Source organism: Chamaea fasciata, unplaced genomic scaffold, assembly GCF_029207755.1.
Source record: "Chamaea fasciata isolate MVZ Bird 193981 ecotype frontalis unplaced genomic scaffold, bChaFas1.0.hap1 SCAF_1, whole genome shotgun sequence".
Lineage (NCBI taxonomy): Eukaryota > Metazoa > Chordata > Aves > Passeriformes > Sylviidae > Chamaea > Chamaea fasciata.
In genome coordinates, this window is record NW_027094086.1 from 87,997,381 (window position 1) to 88,017,874 (window position 20,494).

Sequence of the window (20,494 nt, forward strand, 5' to 3'; positions counted from 1 at the left end):
TTATAATTAAGCATCTGACTTGATCAGCCATTTTAACAATCTGTTCCAAGATATTAATTTAAAAAAAAAAAAGGTTTCCTTTTTTTCAATCAACATCATAGCCTCAAAACTAATTGTTACACATAACGGTGTAATACATTTATTTGTAAGTCCTGCATAAATCCAAATGTGGACATTCAGTGTTGCTAAAACTCAGGATGAAGTTGTGAATATCATTGCTGAATTTTGGTAAAGTTTTAGCACCTAAACTGAAGAGATTTAAACCCAAGATTTTAATTTAAAATAAAAGTATCTTCAAGCAAAACTGTGCCCTCTCAAATCCCAAACTTAAAAGTCACACAACAGAATTCCAAATCCTGAAACTGCAAGAATGAACCACCTCCCACAAAATGTTGTTCCTTTTGCTAAAAATAATTAAAATAATCAATTGGAGAATCTTTCATTAGCTTACATATTACTATAAACTTCAGTAACAGTACCAGCAAAATATGATGAAACCTGAAATTCTGATATTCTTAAAGAAAAAGTCAGTCGATTATCTTACGATTATCTTACTGCAGTAAATCCATAAATGAGAAAAAAAGTCTGAGCAAGATACGATTTCTGGTATTTCAACTTACACTTTACATCCTACTTGCAATTCTCTAGGAATACAAGGGGAACTTCCCCACACCTTGAGTAGAATTTTCCTTGTTTTGTAATCATCTTTCCAGGCAAGTATGACAATGCTCTTGATTACACAGAGCACAAGTTTATTACAGCCAAGGAGACAGCCTTTATTTACCTGACCAGACTGTAACTGTTATTTATCACTGTAGCAACACATGAAACTTAATGCAGTACTTACAAAGATTTGGCAGGGTTGGGTTGGAATTTCAAAGCTACCTGTTAAGATCGCTATTCCTGCAATTTGTATAAATCAACTCCCTAATTAATCCCATTCACTTTTGCTTCTCCTTTGGTGCTGGCCTAACAACACTTTTAGAAGGAGGCATGTTCAAACTGAACAAAAGCAGTATGCAATTTTACAAACCAACGTAAATCAGTAAATTAAACTGATCTGTCTCCCTATTGATCTGTTACCAGAAAGTGACTCACAATCACCTTGTTAAACATCTGAATTTTTTTAAAAAATTATGTCAATTTCCTTTTACAGGGGGACTTTTTTCTGTTCTACACCAATAGAATACAACAATTAAGTCAAAAGTGAAAATCTAAGATTTTGCAAGCACCTTTACTGAACTGAGATGTTACATACCTTTTGATAGCCACAAGTTCTCCTGACTCATTGCTCTTCCCCATCAACACGCTGCCATAGGTGCCATCACCCAGTTGTTTCATAATTGTGTAACGATTCATTTTTTTAATGACTCAGACAGCCAAAGGCTTATGAAATGCTAAATGTCTTCTGTTTCATGAAAGGGTTCTGTGCTCTTTGATTTTCTTAAGAGAAATCTTCTTCCAGACTGTTTTATGTTGGCGAATGTTTCTCATAACTGAACAGGATATTCACTGCTCTCTTCCAAACTGTAGCTGCTTTGAGATCCAGTTATGAAGAATGGGAGACAGAAGAACATGGTGATTTTCACAGGGATCCTTAAACAAACAAACAAACAAACAAACAAACAAAAGACTAGGTAGTTTTACAGTATTTTAGGAAAGAGACACTCTACTATTTGTATCAAACAATAACACCCTCCAGGACCATATGTGCTCTTTAAATAGACTTAAATGTAATTAGTTCCTGTAAATTTTTCAAACCACAGAAGGTGCCAACTGTACAGTTAGGGTTAGAGTAAAAAGAGACTGGAGAGTCAAGGTTACTGTCACAATTCCCTAGAACCAGCGAGTGTTCTGAAAGCTGGTATATTCTGATGGACACCCTTACTCTGAATTTGCAGACAGCAGCAGCTTCCCGAACTATAACAAAGGCATGGCTGAGGTTTTGGAAATCATAAGGACACAAATTTTGCACAGGGTGCCATGGCAAACTTAGGGTCTGAACACTGTGTTTTGTATTGGTAATGCAAGTAGACTCCCTATGCTTAAAAGTTAGTGAGGAAGGGAGGTGAAGCAGCAAGATAACCACTACATTCTTCACCCACATAAACTGATTTGTTATAAATGTACATGGACATCTTGCTCTGAAGTTCACATAATTCTTCGGCACAGTAATGGCTGAAGATTTAAGAGTTAATCCCTTCAGTTTTACAAGGCTTGCAGAGAGAAGCACAGAGTTTACACGCACTGGTATGGAAGATTAAATCTGAATTGTCTTTTGGAAAAGAATCCATATTGAACAATGTTGAATCACCACATTTGAATCCATGCAAATATTAATTTGAATCCCAATCCAAGTTTGAATCTGAACCCCAGCTTCCATTACACACAATACTATCTGTCCCCAATGCTCCAGACAAAGGCCAGTTGCCTGATGTTAAGCACTTACACAAACTCACAAGAGTCACCCACTTATTTATTCAGGACTAGGAAAAACTAATAACCTCTCATTGTACCATTTACTCACTGTAACCCAAATGCTAATACACAAACAAATACTCAATTTTAACTGAATAATATCATTCTCTACCTTCTGCCTCTGCTGTCTGAAAATACAAAATTAAACTCAAATCAGTGGTAACACACCATCAGTCTACCTTTGTAGGAGATGGAGAACTCGGTGCAACTGTCTAGTCCTTATCCTTATGCCAGAATTAGCTACAGTCTGGTCTGTTCAAACAGATTAAGAAACTCTGATTCAGCTGATAACAAGACTCAGGCCTGGCAAAATAACAATAAAATTGGCCTCTCAAAGTGTGAAATATACATCCTCAAGCAGACTAGCCTGCTGTGTAAAGGAAACAGCTGCCTGGACACTAGACCAATGTTTCTAAGCTGTTTTTAGTTGAAATGCTGCTTCCTCAAAGTTCCTCGAAGTCAACACACAGAGTGTTACTCCCTGTTGCTTCTGTTACCAGGAAAGAATATCACATCACCTGTCAAGATGCCAGTAACAAGCAGCCTAGTGGTCATCTCAATTTATAATCTTTGCACCAGGCAACCTTCATTTTGTCAGGGAAAGTTACAAAGGAGTTTTTTTCCACACCCATCTACACCTCCCCACCCCTAAAGCACAGCTATAGTGAAATAAGACTTCTGGTTAATAGCATATTCTGAAACAAAGCTAAAAACCAGATTTAACAAAAAATAACATAGACATCTCAAGTTATGACTAGATTTTAAATAGGACTTTCATATATTTAAGCAAATTGTTTTTCCTGGAGTTCAGCTTTGCATCTTATTCCCCAAAATGCCTGCATGCACTCTAGTCTTTAATACCATCAATAATGTCTTTTTACAACAAGGCTACTTGTTGACTGTGGTAATAAGCAGATGATCAAGTGTGTTTACTCCAAGTTAAGAGATATTCTGCATACACATCTTGCAAGTTGTCAATGGTTAGCTCTGTGTATATATTAAAAAAACAAACCAACACAAAAACCTTGAGGACACTCTTATACCCATTTTAAAACACAGCATCACATCTAAAGTGTCAGCAATGATAAACTGTATATGCATTTTGTGTATAGATGTACACACAGGCATATCATGTGAAGCGAAATGTAACAAGTTTTGGGTGCTTTTGTTTCTCTGTTTCAACAACTATCATTGTACATTGTTTAAGGTATGGGGTTTTTGAGGGGATTCAGCAGTATTTGCTGCAGATAGCCCTAGCTTGAACTCCTAGAGTTACATGAAAAAGTTGGAGAATTTGCATGCATTTCATGCTCAACCTTTTGCTCTCTAACAAAGTGGACCAAATACAGCATGAGGAAAATTTTTATTTGCAGTAAACACAAGATCTAGACACAAACGTCAAGTTTTGACCTTTAAATCCTCTAATTTTGGTGCCTAAATCCTATCAGCTTTCCAAGTAATTTTCACTGGACTATATATTAATCACATGCTTTCACAATTATTCCTTTTGTCCAATTCTAATATTTTGGAATGTGCAATCAAAAGAACCTCATATAAAGCGTTCCTTCCCTCCAGAAATTCTGTGTAATACAACACAATACACAGAACACAATACAACACAAAATTATTCATTTTGTCTGTTCTGTAATATATTTTATTGCTGTACTCCTTTCCTGCTGTATACTTTAATTTTTAGGGTATGAAAACCTGATCAAGTAAAGCACAGAAAAGTCAGCGCATTCCTTCAAAGATCAAGTGGAAGTGTCAAATCCATTCCCTGGAAATGCACAAAACAAGGTGTGAAAACCATGTAGGCTGATAACAATGTCTGTGTACCATCACACCTACCCCACACTGACATGTACTGGAATTACAGAGCATGATAATTAGAACATAAATCCTCCTGAGATTCACATTTCACTACAACAGACTTCTATATAGTCTGCACTTTACACCACCCATACCCATCTCAGGTGTGCAATTTTTTCCTCAGTGGTCTATCTGTATTTTCTCTTTCAAATCTGCAGTTCAATTTTGTCTTTTGTACCTGAGGAAAGCAAGGGCCCAATCTAGCTTTTCTGGTTAAAACAAACCTTTGGAGTGACCTTTTCCATACTGATGCTTATATGATATTATTTCCTCAGTAATGCAAAGCTCTAAAATCTAAAATTGTCCTAACAGCTACGAAACAGACAAGAGAAATCCTAGTCTAAACAACAGCTTGTTCAATACTCTTAATGACATACTACGCATAATCTCTTTACACAGGATTAAGGAAAGATTAAAGCCAGGGACAAATAGAGGACAAAATACAATAGCTTAACAGAATCTATAATTTGTGTAAATTTATCGAATCCGAATAAGTACCAGAGAATAGAAACAAATCATCACTTTAACTGTATTACTGGCGTTTTAAGCACTAGCAGCAATTTTAAATTATTTTAGATGTCTGAATTTAATTTCAAAATGTAATGAATAGCAGCAAATCACCTATATTTCTTACATACAAATATCAGGCTTTAGAAAGAGTTCTACATTCGCATCCTAAACAAACTACTCTCAATTAAATAGAAACTAGGATATATGACCCAATAAGACCTCCCACTCGAGAAGCAAAACAATGACAACCAAATTTTACCAACCTGTTTACAGTAACTGATGAAATCACCAAAACCATTTGTGTGGCACAGTACTGTTCTCAATGATTAGAACTGGCAGTACTGCACAGCACAGAATGTAATGCTGATACAGATTTTAAAAGTGAAAAAAACCCCTAAATTTAAAAAAAAAAACCAAAAAAAAACCAAATGCAACCACAAAACAACAAACAAATTTTGCTACAAGAACCTTCTTGGTAGTGACTGTATATTACCAAAGCTGCCAGTAATCAGGTCCCACGACAGGTAGATCCAGTTCTTGAGATTAACTTCAAATCCACTACCCTAATCAATGACCAGCAGTTATTTAAAAGCATGAGGCTCAGCTGCAAGAAAGAAGTCAATAGCATTGACAATAAATACTGGTGCTTTGAAACAGACTGCCTTAATTTTTTTTACATCCCTTTAAAAATCTAATATATTGTTCCACTTGTGTGTATCAGGCATTCGGGATGGGGCATATCACATCAAGAACTCCAGTTTCCTCTAAGTATTTTCTCCAGTTTTGCTCCCAGCTAGCTTTGGTTTCAAAGCAAAATTATTCATATCAACTTTTTCAGCAAATTACCACCATGCCAGCATGGCTACCTCTTCCTACCCCCATGAAACCCCTTCCCACCAAGTATTACAGCAAGTTTCAGGATAACAGTGGTTTCAGTGCTGCTGGAACTTCAAGTCTCCAGTCTTGGGCAGTGTCTAGAAGAAATATGAACCACTCATCTTCCAGCACCGGCATCACCGTAAGTTTCAATAAAACACAGAATCGTTATGGTTGGAAAGGACCTCTGGAGATCATGTAATCCAAACCCCCTGCCAAGGCAGGGTCACCTAAAGCAGGTGACACAGGAACACATCCAGGTGGGTTTTGAGAGTCTCCAAAGAGGGAGACTCCACGACCTCCCTGGGCAGCCTGTTCCAGTGCTCTGCCACCCTCAGTGTAAAGTTCTTCGTCGTGTTGGGGTGGAACTTCTTATGTTTCAGTTTATGGCCATTGCTCCTCATCCTGCCGCTGGGCACCACCGAAAAAAGTCTGGCACCATCCTCTTGGCACCTGCCTTTGAGATAAGTACACGCACTAATGAGATCCCCTCTCAGTCTTGGGAATGGAAACAAATGCTTGTTTCCATTTCAGTTCCCCCGGTGACACTCAGTCGCCTCCCAAGTGTGCACAGCTACCCTCCTTAACTCTCACAGCGCCAAGGGGAGCACGGCGCTCCTGCCGCTCGCTCGGGCAATGAAACTCGGCACCGCCCGGCCTGCGAGTTTCACCCCGGTTCTCCTAACCACACCTTCACCTCCTCTCATTAACCGCGGACCTCTGAGGCCGCCAAGGCCCGGCTCTCCCCTACCGACGCCAAAGCAGGCAGGGTCCGTGTCCCGCAGGCTCCGCACCCACGCGGCGCTGCCGCTCCCACAGCCCAGCGCTGCAGCGGGGCAGCCCCCCACACACGCGAGTTCCCCCCAATAGCGGCCCGAGCCCCCGAACCGTGCCGGGGGCCGGCAGCAGCCCTCCGCTTTAGGAACGGAGCTCCGAAGGCTCCCGCCGCAGCCCAAACCAGCACCTCCTCCGTGCTGGGAGGACCACAGAGAGGCCCAGCCCCTGGGGCACGGGCGCTCACCAGCCCCGCCCGACGGGGCCCCACCGCCGTCCCCGCCGCCGTCCCCGCCGCCCCGCACTCACCGCGGCGCTGCGGGCGGAGCCAGTCGGTGCCGCCGAGTCCCCGGCCCGCCCGCCGCCTGCCTCGGCCGGGCCGCTCTGCCCCGTCACCGGGGAGACGGGCGCGGGGCCGGGCCCCAGGCTGGGGCGGGCCCCGCCGCCGGCACCGCCCTCCCGGCCGCGGGCACGGCTGCCCGAGAGTCCCAGCTGGAGCGGAGGAGCTGGGAGGCGGCGGGTAAACAGCGCTGTGGGGAGTGGGGATAGCACTCTGTCGGAAAGCAGGCCAGAGCCTCAGCTCTCAGCTCTGGCGGCGAGAGCCACGTCACGGGTTCTCTGGAGGTGGCCCCGTGATAGGCGAGATCGTCTTTAGACAGACCTTATTATGATTACTGCTAATAGTAATTATGTGTTGACTATATATTTGGTGCTCTGGTGAGACCCCACCTGCAGCGCTGTATCTAGCTCTGGTGTTCCCAGCAGAGGAAGGACGTGGACCTGAGCTTGATGTTCTGTGATACAGGGCTGCAGTACGTCTCCGGTGAAGAGAGGCTGAGAGAGCTGGAGCTATTCAGCCTGGAGAAGAGAAGGCTTCAGGCTGACCTTGGAGCAGCCTCCCAGTACCTAAAGGGAGCTTTCAGGAAGGATAGAGTCTATTTACAAGAGCATGGACAAAGGGAAGTGGCTTCAAATTGAAAGAGATTAGATATTGGGGGAAAAAGAATCTTTGCTGTGATGCTGGTGAGGCACAGGAACTGGCTGCCCTGGGAAGTTGTGGATGGCCCATCCCTGGAGGTGTTCAAAACCAGGTTGAATGGGACTCTGAGCATCCTGGTCTAGTGGAAGGTGTCCCTGCTCGTGGCACGGGGTTTGGAACTAGATGACCTTCAAGGTCCCCTTCCAATCCAAACCATTCTATGATCATATGAAATAAAGCTAGCAGCTTAAGCCACAGTGTACTTAGGATTTGTACAGAAATTCCCACCTGTAATATTCACAGCTGTAGTGAAACCTGAGGGATTTTTTTCCCCCTTAGTATTTTTAAATTAATTATTTATTGTAACCAATTTTTTAAAATGCATGTTGCTAATATTGATGCAGGGGAGAAACTGTAAGTGCTCTATGCATTCAAAAATACATGTATTTCTATTACAAAAATAATAATGAACTTTCTCCTTGGTCCTTTGCAATCTTACATTTTTCCAAGATGTACAGAAGGCACAGATATAAAAAATAGCATATGTAGTGTCTGATCCAGAGATGATTTTGGCAGGGAAGTCTCATTTTAAGCTTCAATTCTCAACATTCGCTTGAGCATCCTATTTTTTAATGTTTTTAAGAATGAGGGACAAGAAAAGGAGGAGATCATTTCAGCACAATAACTACTAGAAGCACCATGGAGGGAAAGGCAGAAAATTGTTTTACAAATTCAAATTCCTATCTGTTCGGCCAAGCTGGAAGCTCAGGCTGGCTGAGCAAAAATAGGACGCTGTTTTCATTTTACCTTTTTCTTTCTCCCCCCTCCCTGTTCCTCATTAATTGGCATGGTAACTTTGTGATGGTTTAAAAACTGTTGACAGATTAATTGATTCCACCGCAAGTCAACTGGGTGGAACGTGGGGCTATGGGAATTGGTTTTCTGGAATTCAAAGGATTTGACCACTTGCACATAGCTTACTGAAATGAAAGTACAAGAAAACAACACTATATTTTCTGAAACAAAATATGCCTGTTTCCTTTACTGAAATAAAACATCAGAGGTGACTGCCAGGTAAAATAAAGTTCAAAGGTGAGACTTGGACATGAGAAGGAAGAAAGTACCAAAACCCACACAGCAGAATTCAGGCAGATATTCAGCAGGAGCTGATTGTATGTAGCAAAGAATTAAACCATGCATTAACTTCCAAGAATATGTTTGAACACTACTACATGGATACATCTCTACCGTACATATGTGAAAACACCTCTCCACTGTCAGTGGAAATATTCCAGCAGTTACCCTGTGATGTTCTCTCCCTGCCCTTGTGTCCTTTCCTCTCTCTACAGTTTAGCCATGTGCCATGGCTGTCCTTTCGCAGTGATGGGCTCCCTACCCTTACTCCAGTGCTGCCGCTCTGTTTTGTAAGATCATAGAATGGTTTGGGCTGGAAAGAACCTTAAAAATCATCTAGTTCCAACCTCCCTGCCATGGTCAGGGACACCTTCCACTAGACCAGATCTCTCAGAGCCTGATCCAACCTGGCCTTGAACACTTCGAGAGCATCCACAGCTTTTCTAGGAAACCTGTTCCAGGGCCTCATCACCCTCACAGTAAAGAATTTCTGCCTAATATTTAATCTAAACCCACCCTGTCTTAGTGTAAAGCCATTCCCCCTTGTCTTACCCCTACATGTCCCTGTAAAAAGTCCCTCTCCAGCTCTCTTGCAGGCCCCCATTAGGTACTGGAAGAATGTTGCTAGGTCAGCCAAGAACTTTCTCTTCTCCAGGCTGAACAGCCCCAGCTCTCTCAGCCTGTCTTCATTGGAGACGTGCTCCAGCCCTCTCAGCAACTTCATGGCCTCCTCTGGCCTTGCTCCAGCAGGTCCACAACCTTCTCATGTTGGGGACCCCAGAGCTGGATGCAGCACTGCAGGTAGGGTCTCACCAGAGCAGGGCAGAGGGGCAGAATCACCTCCCCTGGCTGGCCATGCTGCTTTGGATGCAGCCCAGGATACATTTGGATTTCTGGGCTGCAGGCACACACTGCTGGGTCATGCTGAGCAACCAAGAGCCCCAAGTCCTCCTCCTCAGGGCTGCTCTCAATCCATTCTCCCCCAGCCTGCACTGGTGCTTAGGATTGCCCTGACCCATGTGTAGGACCTTGCACTCGGCCTTGTTGAACTCCACGAGGTTCGCACAGTCCCATCTCCAGCCTCTCCAGATCCTTCTGGATGCCATCCCTTCCCTTCAGTGTGCTGGCTGCAGCACACAGCTCGGTGTCATCATCAACCATGCTTAAGCGTACATTCAATCCCACTGTCCATGTTGCTGAACAAAATGAAAATGCTCTTGGTTGCTCATGGGGCATTTCCAGTCTAATTACAGTCACTTATAAGAGATCTGACACAAGCAAGAGGTTTATGTTTGAATAATTTCTGTATTAGTTTTGCACAAGAGAAACATTCAAACTTAAATTCTGTTACCAGGACCTTGTGTCTGTCAATTGTTGGTACTTTTTGTAATGGTCCCCAACATTTCACACACGTGAAGACAGAAAGGCTGTAGACAGGACTTGGCAATGTTTGAGCCAGACTGCAATGTGGTGTGGAGTTGCAGTACAAGCACTGCAAACCAGTCACTTAACACTTCATTTCATCATAAAGACAGGGGAAAGGTGCTGTCCTGTGCTCTTGCTATGAACCAGGAAACTGAAGGAAAAGAAACAGGATGGAACAGAGACCCAGGATATTTGTGAGCCCTGCTAAAGCACCTCTGAGAACATCCTTATGCACCTGCTTCCTTGCTTATTTTACAAAACAAGACACACAGACCCACCGGTAATTTTCTGTTGAAAGAACCTCCTTTGGTTGTGGCCCTTAAAGGTGTTGATGCTATGCTCAAGTGCCAGCCAAATACCTGAAACTGCCTTCTCCCAAACACTATCACAAGTGCCAGCATGCATGTTGAAGCTTACAGGGACTGTGTAAACTTCATTTTTCTGTTTGTTTAAATAAGGTTGAGCCAAACTAGCAATGTTTCCCTGTGATACTTGCTTGCGCCTGTGTCGTCCAACTGATCTTCATGTCTCATGTGGACTCTTACAAGCCTGGAGAGGTGCTGTGTTGAATTGCACTCTCCATTTTGTACTATCCCAGGTGTAGCACTATATAAACACTATCTGGTTCACCTTCCCTTTGCTTGTGAGTGACAGGCAGATACTTTAGGCAGCTAGAAGACCAAAGGCAGTAATCCAGGCATGGATAACAACTGTACACTACTCTTCTTATTTCTCAGGCAGAGGGATTTTAATAGGCCTGGACTAACTTGGTCTATGTGTTGGGAGGAACCACTCCAACACTAAATGCCTTGGTTCTCTTCTTTTTGTCTGCATGTGACTTCTACTGATAAGGGTGGGAATGACATGAACTTTCTTAAATGCACCCCTAGAATTGCATTGTGTGTCTGATTAAATGATGTCTCTCAGGAAACATGATCTACTTTGGTGAAAGCTGTCTCAGCTGTATTAGATAGCTTTGCCCCAAAAATAAACTAAAGAAAAACCCCAGGAATCCAGAAGAAATCCCAGAAAATCCCCAGGAAGGAAAAAGTCTCAAATCATATTCAATTCTGTTGCACTGGTGATTTCCACTCCTGGAACTGAGAGAAAAGCTTGTCTCTGTCTTTAAGGTGATAATTTTCCCCCCAGATGAAGAGATGACTACTTCAGGCTCAATAAGCCCCAAATAGCCAAGTTCCTGCATGCCTTGTCTGTAGCATTTAGCACATTTGAAATGTCCTGAGATAACCTGCTTTCAGAAGAGGAGCAAGGGCTAAGCAGATTGCTCAGACTCACTGGAGGTCTTTAGCAGGACTGGGTGGATACATGGAGCAGGACAGTGTGCCAGGCTCTGTCTGTCCCCCTTGAGGTGTGACCATGACGTGATGCCCACAGGTATTTGCATCTCTCAGGTGTGTGACACAAGGCTGAATTTCATGGGTACAAATTGAAACGTGTTGTCCTGGGCCTCTTGTCTCTGGGAGGCATCCATTCAGTGTTTGGGCTTTTAACCTTTGCCACTGCTAGGCTGCTGTTCTGGTACAAAGGGCATCCTCAGCATGGGGGCAGGTGGTGCTTCACCTCAGTAGGGCCCTTGTAACCTGAATTAAGCCAGAGCTACAGGAGACTGAGATTTGAAAGCACCTTCGCTTCTGCTCCCTCTGTGATTTTGCCATAACAATGCCATAACAACTGGAGTTAGGTGGAGATGTCTGTCAGAGTACAGGCTGGTGAAGGGCTTCTATCAGGTGCTCAATGCAGAAGCAGAAACCACACTTGAAAGGGACGATGAATGGAAGAGAAAGTGCTCACTGAGGGACCATCTTGCTTCAGGACTCTGCTTTTCCTAACATGCTTTTAAAGTCAGTGCTGCAGCTGTATTAACCTACAATGAGGCTTTCAATTTCAGCTTTTTTGTTTGGTTGGGTTTTTTTGTTTGTTTTTTTTTGTTTTGTTTTGTTTTGTTTTGTTTCAGAAACTCCCATTGCCTTTACATTTATGGATTTTGAAGAGAAAAAACTGTCTACATCTCTAGACATTTTCCATCTGATTTTTAACCTGTGAAAGGTAACATAGAGCTAATCTCATCCCAGACACTTGTACATGAGAGGAATCAAGGTGAAGAAATACTGCAATAACCTTTAGAGTGGTTTTATTTGTTGTACTGCTCAGATGATGCAGCAAGGTAATTACCACCATAGCTTTCCACTGTGCTTAAACCTCTGTCATGTTTATTATAAACAAATCCACACCCTAAAAGTAGCATGTTAACACAATTGGCTGCATTTTCTTTCCTGGTGTACAAAGTTCTGCTTTAAAGGCTATGTTTAATTGGATAGCATAATAATTTAAGCATACAACTACAATGACAAGTTTTATACCAGTAATGTAAATAGCATTCAACCCCCACAGCTTGTCTGTTTTAGAAGCGTGTAGTATTTTAATAACTTGTGCTTGAGTTGTGTTTGGCTAACTGCTCTAAAATCACTATAAAATAGAGCAAATACAAGCTTTAATATTTTCCTTGATTTTCCTATCTACAGTGAATCTTTTCAGCTTTTTTAGTTATTTTGTTTGGCCTTAATTCCCCTCTTACATTTTTTTTTTCACTGTACACTTATAAGACTGTAAGCCTTGATTTTTATTCTACATGTCAAATGCCTCAATATGATTTAGCATACAGTGAGAAATCCCAGTTCTGTAAACAGGCATAGTGTTATATGTTCCTAAACTCTAAAGTTTTGCATCAGTCTTTTGGGGTAATAATTCACAAACCACCTTTTTTTTTTTTTTTTTTTTTCTTTTTTAAAGGTTAGTATGTGGGCTAATTATCAAATTCATATTGTTCACTTGAATCTCTTATCAGTAATTTAAAACACTTGGTAGAAGGGTTGCCATAACAGTTTAACAAAAGCCAAGTGAGATATACAACAAGTACACTAGAGCTAAAAGACAAGGTAAGCTTGCTGCAGGTGAATTAATGTAGTCTTTTTATGAATTCCATCTTTATCTGGCTTGAATTTTTAAAATGCTGAATAATCCACTGCTAAAACAGGATGCTATTAACTAAATTCCTGTGGGGCTCAGTTTCACATCTCAGACTGAACACGTTACTTTTCATAAAAATATAAAAAGAAGGAAAATAAACTACATCAGAAATAACTATTTTTAAACCTCAGATATTTGTATGCTGTGCTTTGAAAATACAATTTGTTTGCCAGTTTAATGATAGCTTCCGTGCACAGAGCCTTATAATTCTAACTAGCCAGCTGCTCACATTACTTTACATGGTGCCTTGCTTTTAACTGTGATTTCACGTTTATTGAAGGACTACAGTAGTATGCTGCTTCATGGCAAAAATATACATAAGACAGAGGTGAAAAAAAAGGTGTTCAATAAGTTAAAGATATTGTGTAACTTAATAATAATGGTACCGAAAGAACTTTTTTTGACTCCGATCAATTCGCTGTGTTTACTTCGCTCCCTTGTTTGGCACACACATTTTGGGTGAGAGTTCTGTTCCCCAGTACTAGGCAGCTTTTGAAATATCTTTTAGTTTTAACCCAGTGCTGCTGTTTTTTCTTCTTTCCAGATTAATGAAGAATTAGTTGGTTTAGGGATGAATTTGGGAATGCATTTCCTTATGTTTTCTTTGCTTAGCTCCGTTTGGAGATTTTGTTTCATAACCTCTCTGTTGGCTGGTTGTTTAATTTCTGCTGTAGTGCTGTCAGCTATGATTACAGAGAGAAAAATGACTAGAAGTCCCTCAGGAGAGGGAGAAAGATCTGATGGAGTGCCAAGAGGCAGCCAGGAAAGGTTTGTTCAACACTGACCTGTACTAAGCAGCTGGGATGGTGCATTCTTAGACAGGACGAGTTGTATTCATGGGTAAAGAGAATTCTGCACCAATAACCAATTGGTCTGACCAGCTTGCCAGGCCCCTTTACGCAAAAACCAGTTTCCCTGCAAATGGTTTTCAGGACTGCATAAGTTAACTCTGGCAGCCATGTGATGCTTGGCTTGGTGGGGTCACCTGAGCCTTCCTGCCTCCAGGCTGAGTGTTACAGGGCATCAGTTCCTGGTGTGGCTGCACTGGGCTGTCTTTCTTACATAGAAAGGCTGGCTAGTCTCCACTCTTCATACAGGGGATCAAAAAGCAACAAGAATTTACCATGTTTCCTTTCTTAGGTTTCAGGTTTTTCATTTCTCATTTCAGAGAAACTTAGCTGATCTTTCCACTCATCAAAAGGATCATGGCAGGTGAATGGACCATCCAGGTGAATTATTCTGCCAATTCTCTTGCTTTCACATTTCTTTTATTTTTTTCTTTCCCTGCCATTTTCTTCAGTTGGCTATAATCTATAGCCACCTTCCTTCATTTCTTTTCCATTACCTGATTAGTCTTTTCTTTCTTACAGATGGCGTATTTTCTCTCAAAGCTTGAAGCATCTGACAGGAGTTGTAGTTATAAGTGGGTGGCACTTGCTGTCAGAGGAGGCTGTTGACTTCCAGAGGAGCAGTGCCTCCATATTACTTTCTCCAAGGTGTGCTTTGGTCTCAGTTCCTTATGCTATTTTAGTGATTGCATGGGACTTCCTTGAAATTAGATGCAAAATATAATTCACACAGCACACAGCTCCAGAAAGGTGCTTTTGGGAAAAAGCTGTCTTGGTGTTCTGTTCCCTTACATCTCCTCAGATCCCAAACCACTTGGCTTAGTACTCACGTGGTCAGCAGAATAGTCTGTTCTCCTGTCTGCAGGTACTTGCCATGTAGGCACAGTTTAGTCAATATTCAGCACTCTCAAACCTTAGGGCCTGGCCTTCATGCTCAGCAAAGCTGTTGCCCAGGGGGAGCCCATACCGATAGCTTTCCACGCTCTCACCTGGCTTGGATTTTGTGGGAATGGAATCGTGCTGGTAGAGCAATGCTGACTTTATCATCCCAAAGTCTTCCTGGATCTTCATCCCCGAATAGATGGCACCCGAGACGTTTTCTGCCACGTGGGTGTAGCTCTGGATGTTCTTCATGTCGCAGAGGTTGTCACTGTATTTCAGCGTGGGTGGCTTGTAGGCCTGGTAGGACACCTTGGTGGTGGTGGTGATGACAGTCTGCAGCGGCGGGGCCATGGGTGTGGGGCTGGGGCTGTACCTGCAGGGGTAATCCCCACTGTAGTAAGGGTGGGGAGCACTTGTTGGCATCTGCCCAAAGTCACTCCGGTCTCCGCTGCCCGTCTTCCCCCACCCCGGTTTCAGTCCGTAATGTCTGCCAGGGTTATCAAAGCTCTTATCATGGGCAGCCACAGCGTTGTAGTGAGACCCGTTCAGGCTGAGAGGGTCTGCATCAATGGCAGGACTGCTCAGATCTGTGTAAAATGTTGGGTAAGGACTCGAGCTTATAAATGTAGGAACTCCAAACTCATAACTGCATGGCCTGGGCACATAGATCCTTGGATTTGGGCATTTAGGGTATGGCGATAGCTGGTCCTCTTGGAAGCTGGCTGAGTCATAAGGTGCCTTGTAGAGATCTGCATTCTGCAGCGGAGGGTAAGACTGGGCTGGAATCGAAAAATTGGTGTCTGTGAAGATACCAACTCTTTCTGGGCCATCCATGCAGTGAAAATTCTGTAGGCTATTGGTGTAACCACCACTGTCATGGTACCTTCCTGCCTGAAAAGAAGAAGTAGATCTTTAAGGTACAGGAATCAATACTGCCCAGACATGTATGTCTCGATACTTGTGCTATTGCTAGTTTCAGCCTCAAATTAACAGATGTAGCATGGTGTAAAGCTTTGTTTTGCCCTGGGATCGCCAGTACGTGCTTATCACACCTTTTTAATTGACAAAAAAAGCATTCATTTTTGTCACCTTTTTATTTCACTAATGACTTTGACTTACCTCTGAGTTTAGAGATCTCTTTTTCTGGGAGTGGTGGTAAGAGGACATTTGCTTCTTAATTGCACTTCTTCTTGCCTCTGCCTCCAGTTTACTCTCAGGTCGGGGGTGGTCATGGACTCCTTTAGCCTAAATTAGGATTAACTGATAATTAGAAGTGAACCTGGAAGGGAGTAAGATAAGACAAAATGCTCTAAGTAGTACAAGAGGTAGTTACAGCATGGTCTGTGGTTTGGCACAAGAAAAAAGGAAGGAAAAACTAAACAAGGACAAATTCATTGTGAAAATAAAGAAATAGAAGAAATCATAATTTGGATGCATGTAGGAGGAAAAAGTGAGGGAGAAGTCAGTGAGGACTGCAGAGCTGATGAAGGAGCAAAAGTGCTACCTAATTTTGTAACATTCAGGAATAGATAATTAGAACAAAGGGGACAAAATTATCTTGGTTGGTTGTCTGCAGTCCAGTATCTCAGTTCTGCTTTATAAGCAGATATATAGATTGTATAAATAGGCTTTAAAGAGCCTTTTTCATGCCACAGGATGACAAATATTCTCTTAAAGCAATACACCTTCTTGAACAGAACTGAAAACCATCCGAAGATGCTCTAGTATTGAAAGATCTGTGGGTATGCAGATCTACATAACCAAAGTTACATTGGTATATGATGAACACTACATTTATGTAGTGTACATTTATCTATGATGGACACTACATTTCCTTATTCATTTGTCTGAACAGATCTACGTACAGTCCCTAATACAAAGTAACAACCTAAAAATTGCTTTTAAAACAGTCCTTTCTCAAGCAGCAATTAACTTCTAAGCAATGATTTATCAACTTTTTTGATAGTAAAAGTTTCCAGTTTTGCATGTCTGTAAGAGAACATTTGAATAATACAGCAGGGAATCTGGGCATACGGGCAGTTTTCTTCCATTTATTGACTGGAGAACAGAATTCACTGCCGTGTGAGTCAGGGGGAAGAATTATCTGGGAGAAAATGTAATGTCATAGAACAGAAACTTTTTGTTCCGATGTTGCTTAAAAAAAAATCAAGATGAAATTTCAAATTTCAGCTAAGATTCCTCTTTTTTCCTGTCAAGATTTTAAATTTTTCAAAATTCAAAGGCTGGTTTCACATGAAGTAGAATTTTCAAGTTTCAACTCGTGTAAATTAAGTAAGGCTTTTTTCCCCCCTGTTTATTTTAGTAGGAAATAAGTATTTGGAAATAAACACTGGAGAGATCCAGTTGTCATATGCACCAGGGTGCAAGACAACATTTTTGTTCATATTTGTGTTATGTAAACAGAAGAATTTTAGCCACCAGTGATATTGTAGTTAAAATTGAATATTGCCAACCCATAAGTACTGTTTTTAAAGAGATAGCCAAGTGTTTTTATTTGTTTTTGTCCTGTTCATACGAAAGAGAAATTCAGTCATGGACTACGCCTGCATCATGGTCTCTGTTACATAAAAAAAGCAGGGGAAAGGAGGAAGAAATCTCTCTCTTTACAGGTATTATTTTATATACAGGTATAATTTATATAGCATGCACAAATATTTACAGCTGCTTTCTACCTGGAAAAATATTGCTTTGCCATCAAGCCTCCAGAAGTTTGTGACCGGATAGCCACTGTGTCCTCGGCAAGGAATCAACTCGAGGGCGGAGTTACAGTTGGGGCAGGCTTTCTCTGTGAACAGACAGAAACTACTGAAGAGATTGGTTTAGGACAAGGATGCTGCCTGAGGGTAAACAGAGCTCAAGAGCAACACGATCAGACCCCTGCAACATTCAGATTAAAATGTATTGTTCAAGGAAATGCAACATAGACGACCAAGCACAGCTAAACGATACGAACTAGAGCTGCCCACTAGTTACAGATGCTAATAATTTAAAGGACTTAAATCCATATCCCCTTAAGTATTTGCAAACAGACACGGATGAAATTTGGGGTTAATCGGTCATTGCAATTATGCCTTAGTCTCCACGCAAGTAAGAGTGACTCCAGTTTGGAAATCAAGCCCAGATGAAAGAAACGGGGTCCCTTGGGCACGGCAGCTCTCTCTGGGCGCCTCTTACTTTGTTGCTTCTGCCGAGCCTTGTCGCATATGGCGGGGCGGAGCTGCAGCCGGGCCCCGCCGGGCAGAGCGCAGCTCCGGGCACACACCACCACGCCCAGGCAGGATTTCTTGAGGATCTGGCAGTTGTGGTTGTTGGTGTTGCGCATGGCCCAGCCGCTGAGATGCCGCTGTGCGTTCTTCTCCTCGCTCGAGTAGATGAGCCGCACGTAGCCGTCGGGCCATTCCTGGAAGGCATCGAAATGCTTGGGCTCCTGCGGCAGGGTAGGTGGGGTAAGAGGGCAAGGCAGCAAGGAGGAAAAAAAAAAAAAAAAAAAAAAAAAGTTATTAGTATATTACAACCTGATATTTTCGCCTTGTTATAAAATACATAAGGGAGCGAAAAAAAATTGCGTTTTCTATGACCAGCCAAGCAGCAGAAAAAGAAATATTAAAAGAATAACTTGTTCAGAAGCGCTCTCTAAAAGGACTAGGGCAGTCGGAGATTCCATATCTGAAAAGAAAGTCAGGATCCTTTCCTCTTTTGCATCATGATCCATTGTAGCATTCTGTTGACACATATGCCTTTTATAGTGAAGTTACCAGCTCTAAGACATCAGCCTTACTCCCAGAATTTACTGACTGGTCTACTATCAGTGTGCCCAGACAGGATACAAGCCACCCTGATCACCACTGCTATTAAGTTCTCCTTGTTGTGGGACCATGCACCTGGAGGCAGGAAACTAGAAGTTTTAGCTACAGAATGGCTTCTTAAAGTACATCTCATATGATTTGAGTAAGTCTTTTCCAAAAAAATAGAGATAAAAACATTTGTCATTGCAAATGTACTTCCAATGTATGTATAGTGGCACAAAGAAAGAACATTTCAATTTGGAATTTCGTGGCTTTCTGGAGCTCCTTACGAAATTGTAATTACCAGAAAGAAGATTTTAAACTGCAAATATTTACAATGCAATACATATTTCACATATGTCTGTACCACATGTAAGAGCAATCTCAGCAAACAGAAGCATTAACAGAAACTACTAGCATTTACAGCATTAAGACATTAATTAAGACATAACAGCATGGGCTCTGTAAATTTAAAGAAACTCTAAGATGAAAAACGTTGCAAATTAAAAAACGCATTTGAAACTCACAACTAGACAAAAGTGGAGTGCTCATTGGCATTAGCGTTGCATCGAGAAACCAAAGAAATAATTAGATAACTTGGATCATAGTAGTAAACAGTCAGTTCAAGCTTCTATTCAACATTTCTTGAGCAAGGAAAAGGGGGAGGAGGGAGAAGGAATCTGCCGAAATGGAGCCACAGGTTGTTTTAGGAGTTCATATCCAGCTAGGGAAAACTGTGCATCAAATCCATACTTTTGTTACAAGTAACTTTTTAAAGACTACAAAACAAAGAAAAATTGAAAAGGCGCAAGAGAAATAAAGTAGAACGTAAAACAAAGCTTTGCTTAAAGTGAAGTTCGTTCCGCTGTCCCCCAGCTCCGCGTTAGAGCTGGACGGAGAGTTTCCCCAGAACCTCCCCGCCCACGAGTTACCTGCGGCAGCTTGGGGTCGTTGATGTCCCAGGTGAGCTTCATGGCACACAGTGGGGTGGGTGGCGGCTCCCGGTTTTTTATGCCGTCGGGGCGTCGCCGAGATGTTGGGGGGAGCTCTCCGCCGGCCCCGCAGGCGGAACAGCAGCACCATCACCGAACCCCACCGCGGCCCCTCCACGCCACAGGCGGGTCCCGCTACCCTCACCTGGAGGTGTGTGACGGGGAATAGACACAGGGGCTGTGCACGAATCCACCCCGCAGCGCTGGGGGCTGTCACCTTAGCAAATTTGAGCAGGAAGGAAGTCTAACCCGGCAGCCGCGGGGCTGTGCCGCTCGCTGCCGCGGGTGGCCGGGGTGATGGGAGGGGTCATGGAGAGGTGAGGGACCCATGTCTGCCCCACTGGGATGCTCCTGATCTTGGATTTTGAGCGTGGCTCGGAGCTCCCCGCAGCTTCTAAAGCCTCCGGAGGGGGACAAAGATGCTGAATAACCTGCTCTTTGGATGTAAACGAAATCGGCGTTATTTGGCAGGTTTCCCCTTCGCTCTGTGCTCTATAGCAACTGGTTTCAAATGCAAAGTTGGTTTTGATGCCATTGTATTGATAGGCACATTTTAACTTACTGAATGGTTACAGGGTTTTTTGTTACCTTTTTCTTTTCGAATGATATACCCGATGCGGTCTGAAGTTTGAAGGTTTGGAGGGTTTTGGTTGGATGGCTTGGTTTTGTGGGGGTTTTTTTGTTTGTTTGTTTTTGATTTGTTTGTTTGTTTGTTTGGGGGGTTTTTTGAGTTTTTTTTGGGTTTTGGGTTGTTTTTTTTTTTTTTAGGAGGTGTATGGTGCTGTGGGAACGAAGGAGGGAGATTGATTTTTTTAATGTGAAAACCAGACAGAAATAAGTTATCCACAACAGCACAGAGACCGAGTCATTGAA

The 20,494-nt window shown here is 42.5% G+C and overlaps 2 protein-coding genes across 9 annotated transcripts in view; both read right to left on the minus strand.

Annotated features, from left to right (window-relative positions):
• Window positions 1–6,894, minus strand: part of MAK (male germ cell associated kinase) — a 29,380-nt gene extending 22,486 nt beyond the window's left edge. For 2 of the 8 annotated variants that reach the window (XM_066188044.1, XM_066187976.1), the window contains exons 1-2: window positions 5,351–6,679; window positions 1,259–1,596 (exon numbers count right to left, since the gene is read on the minus strand). In XM_066188044.1, the coding sequence (XP_066044141.1) occupies window positions 1,259–1,359 (101 nt within the window). In that variant the 5' untranslated portion in view covers window positions 1,360–1,596; window positions 5,351–6,679. Of the gene's footprint in view, window positions 1–1,258; window positions 1,597–5,350; window positions 6,680–6,816 lie in introns of those variants that run through there. The other 6 variants (XM_066187985.1, XM_066187995.1, XM_066188035.1 and 3 more) reach the window with 6 other exon arrangements.
• A 5,040-nt stretch (window positions 6,895–11,934) lies between these two features.
• On the minus strand, window positions 11,935–19,603 carry GCM2 (glial cells missing transcription factor 2). Its single transcript, XM_066188067.1, has 5 exons — window positions 19,562–19,603; window positions 18,019–18,271; window positions 17,517–17,629; window positions 15,943–16,068; window positions 11,935–15,714 (listed from the first exon to the last, which is right to left on the minus strand). The coding sequence occupies exons 1-5, from the start codon at window positions 19,601–19,603 to the stop codon at window positions 14,833–14,835; spliced, it is 1,416 nt and encodes a 471-aa protein (XP_066044164.1). The 3' UTR covers window positions 11,935–14,832.
• Window positions 19,604–20,494: the final 891 nt, after the last annotated feature.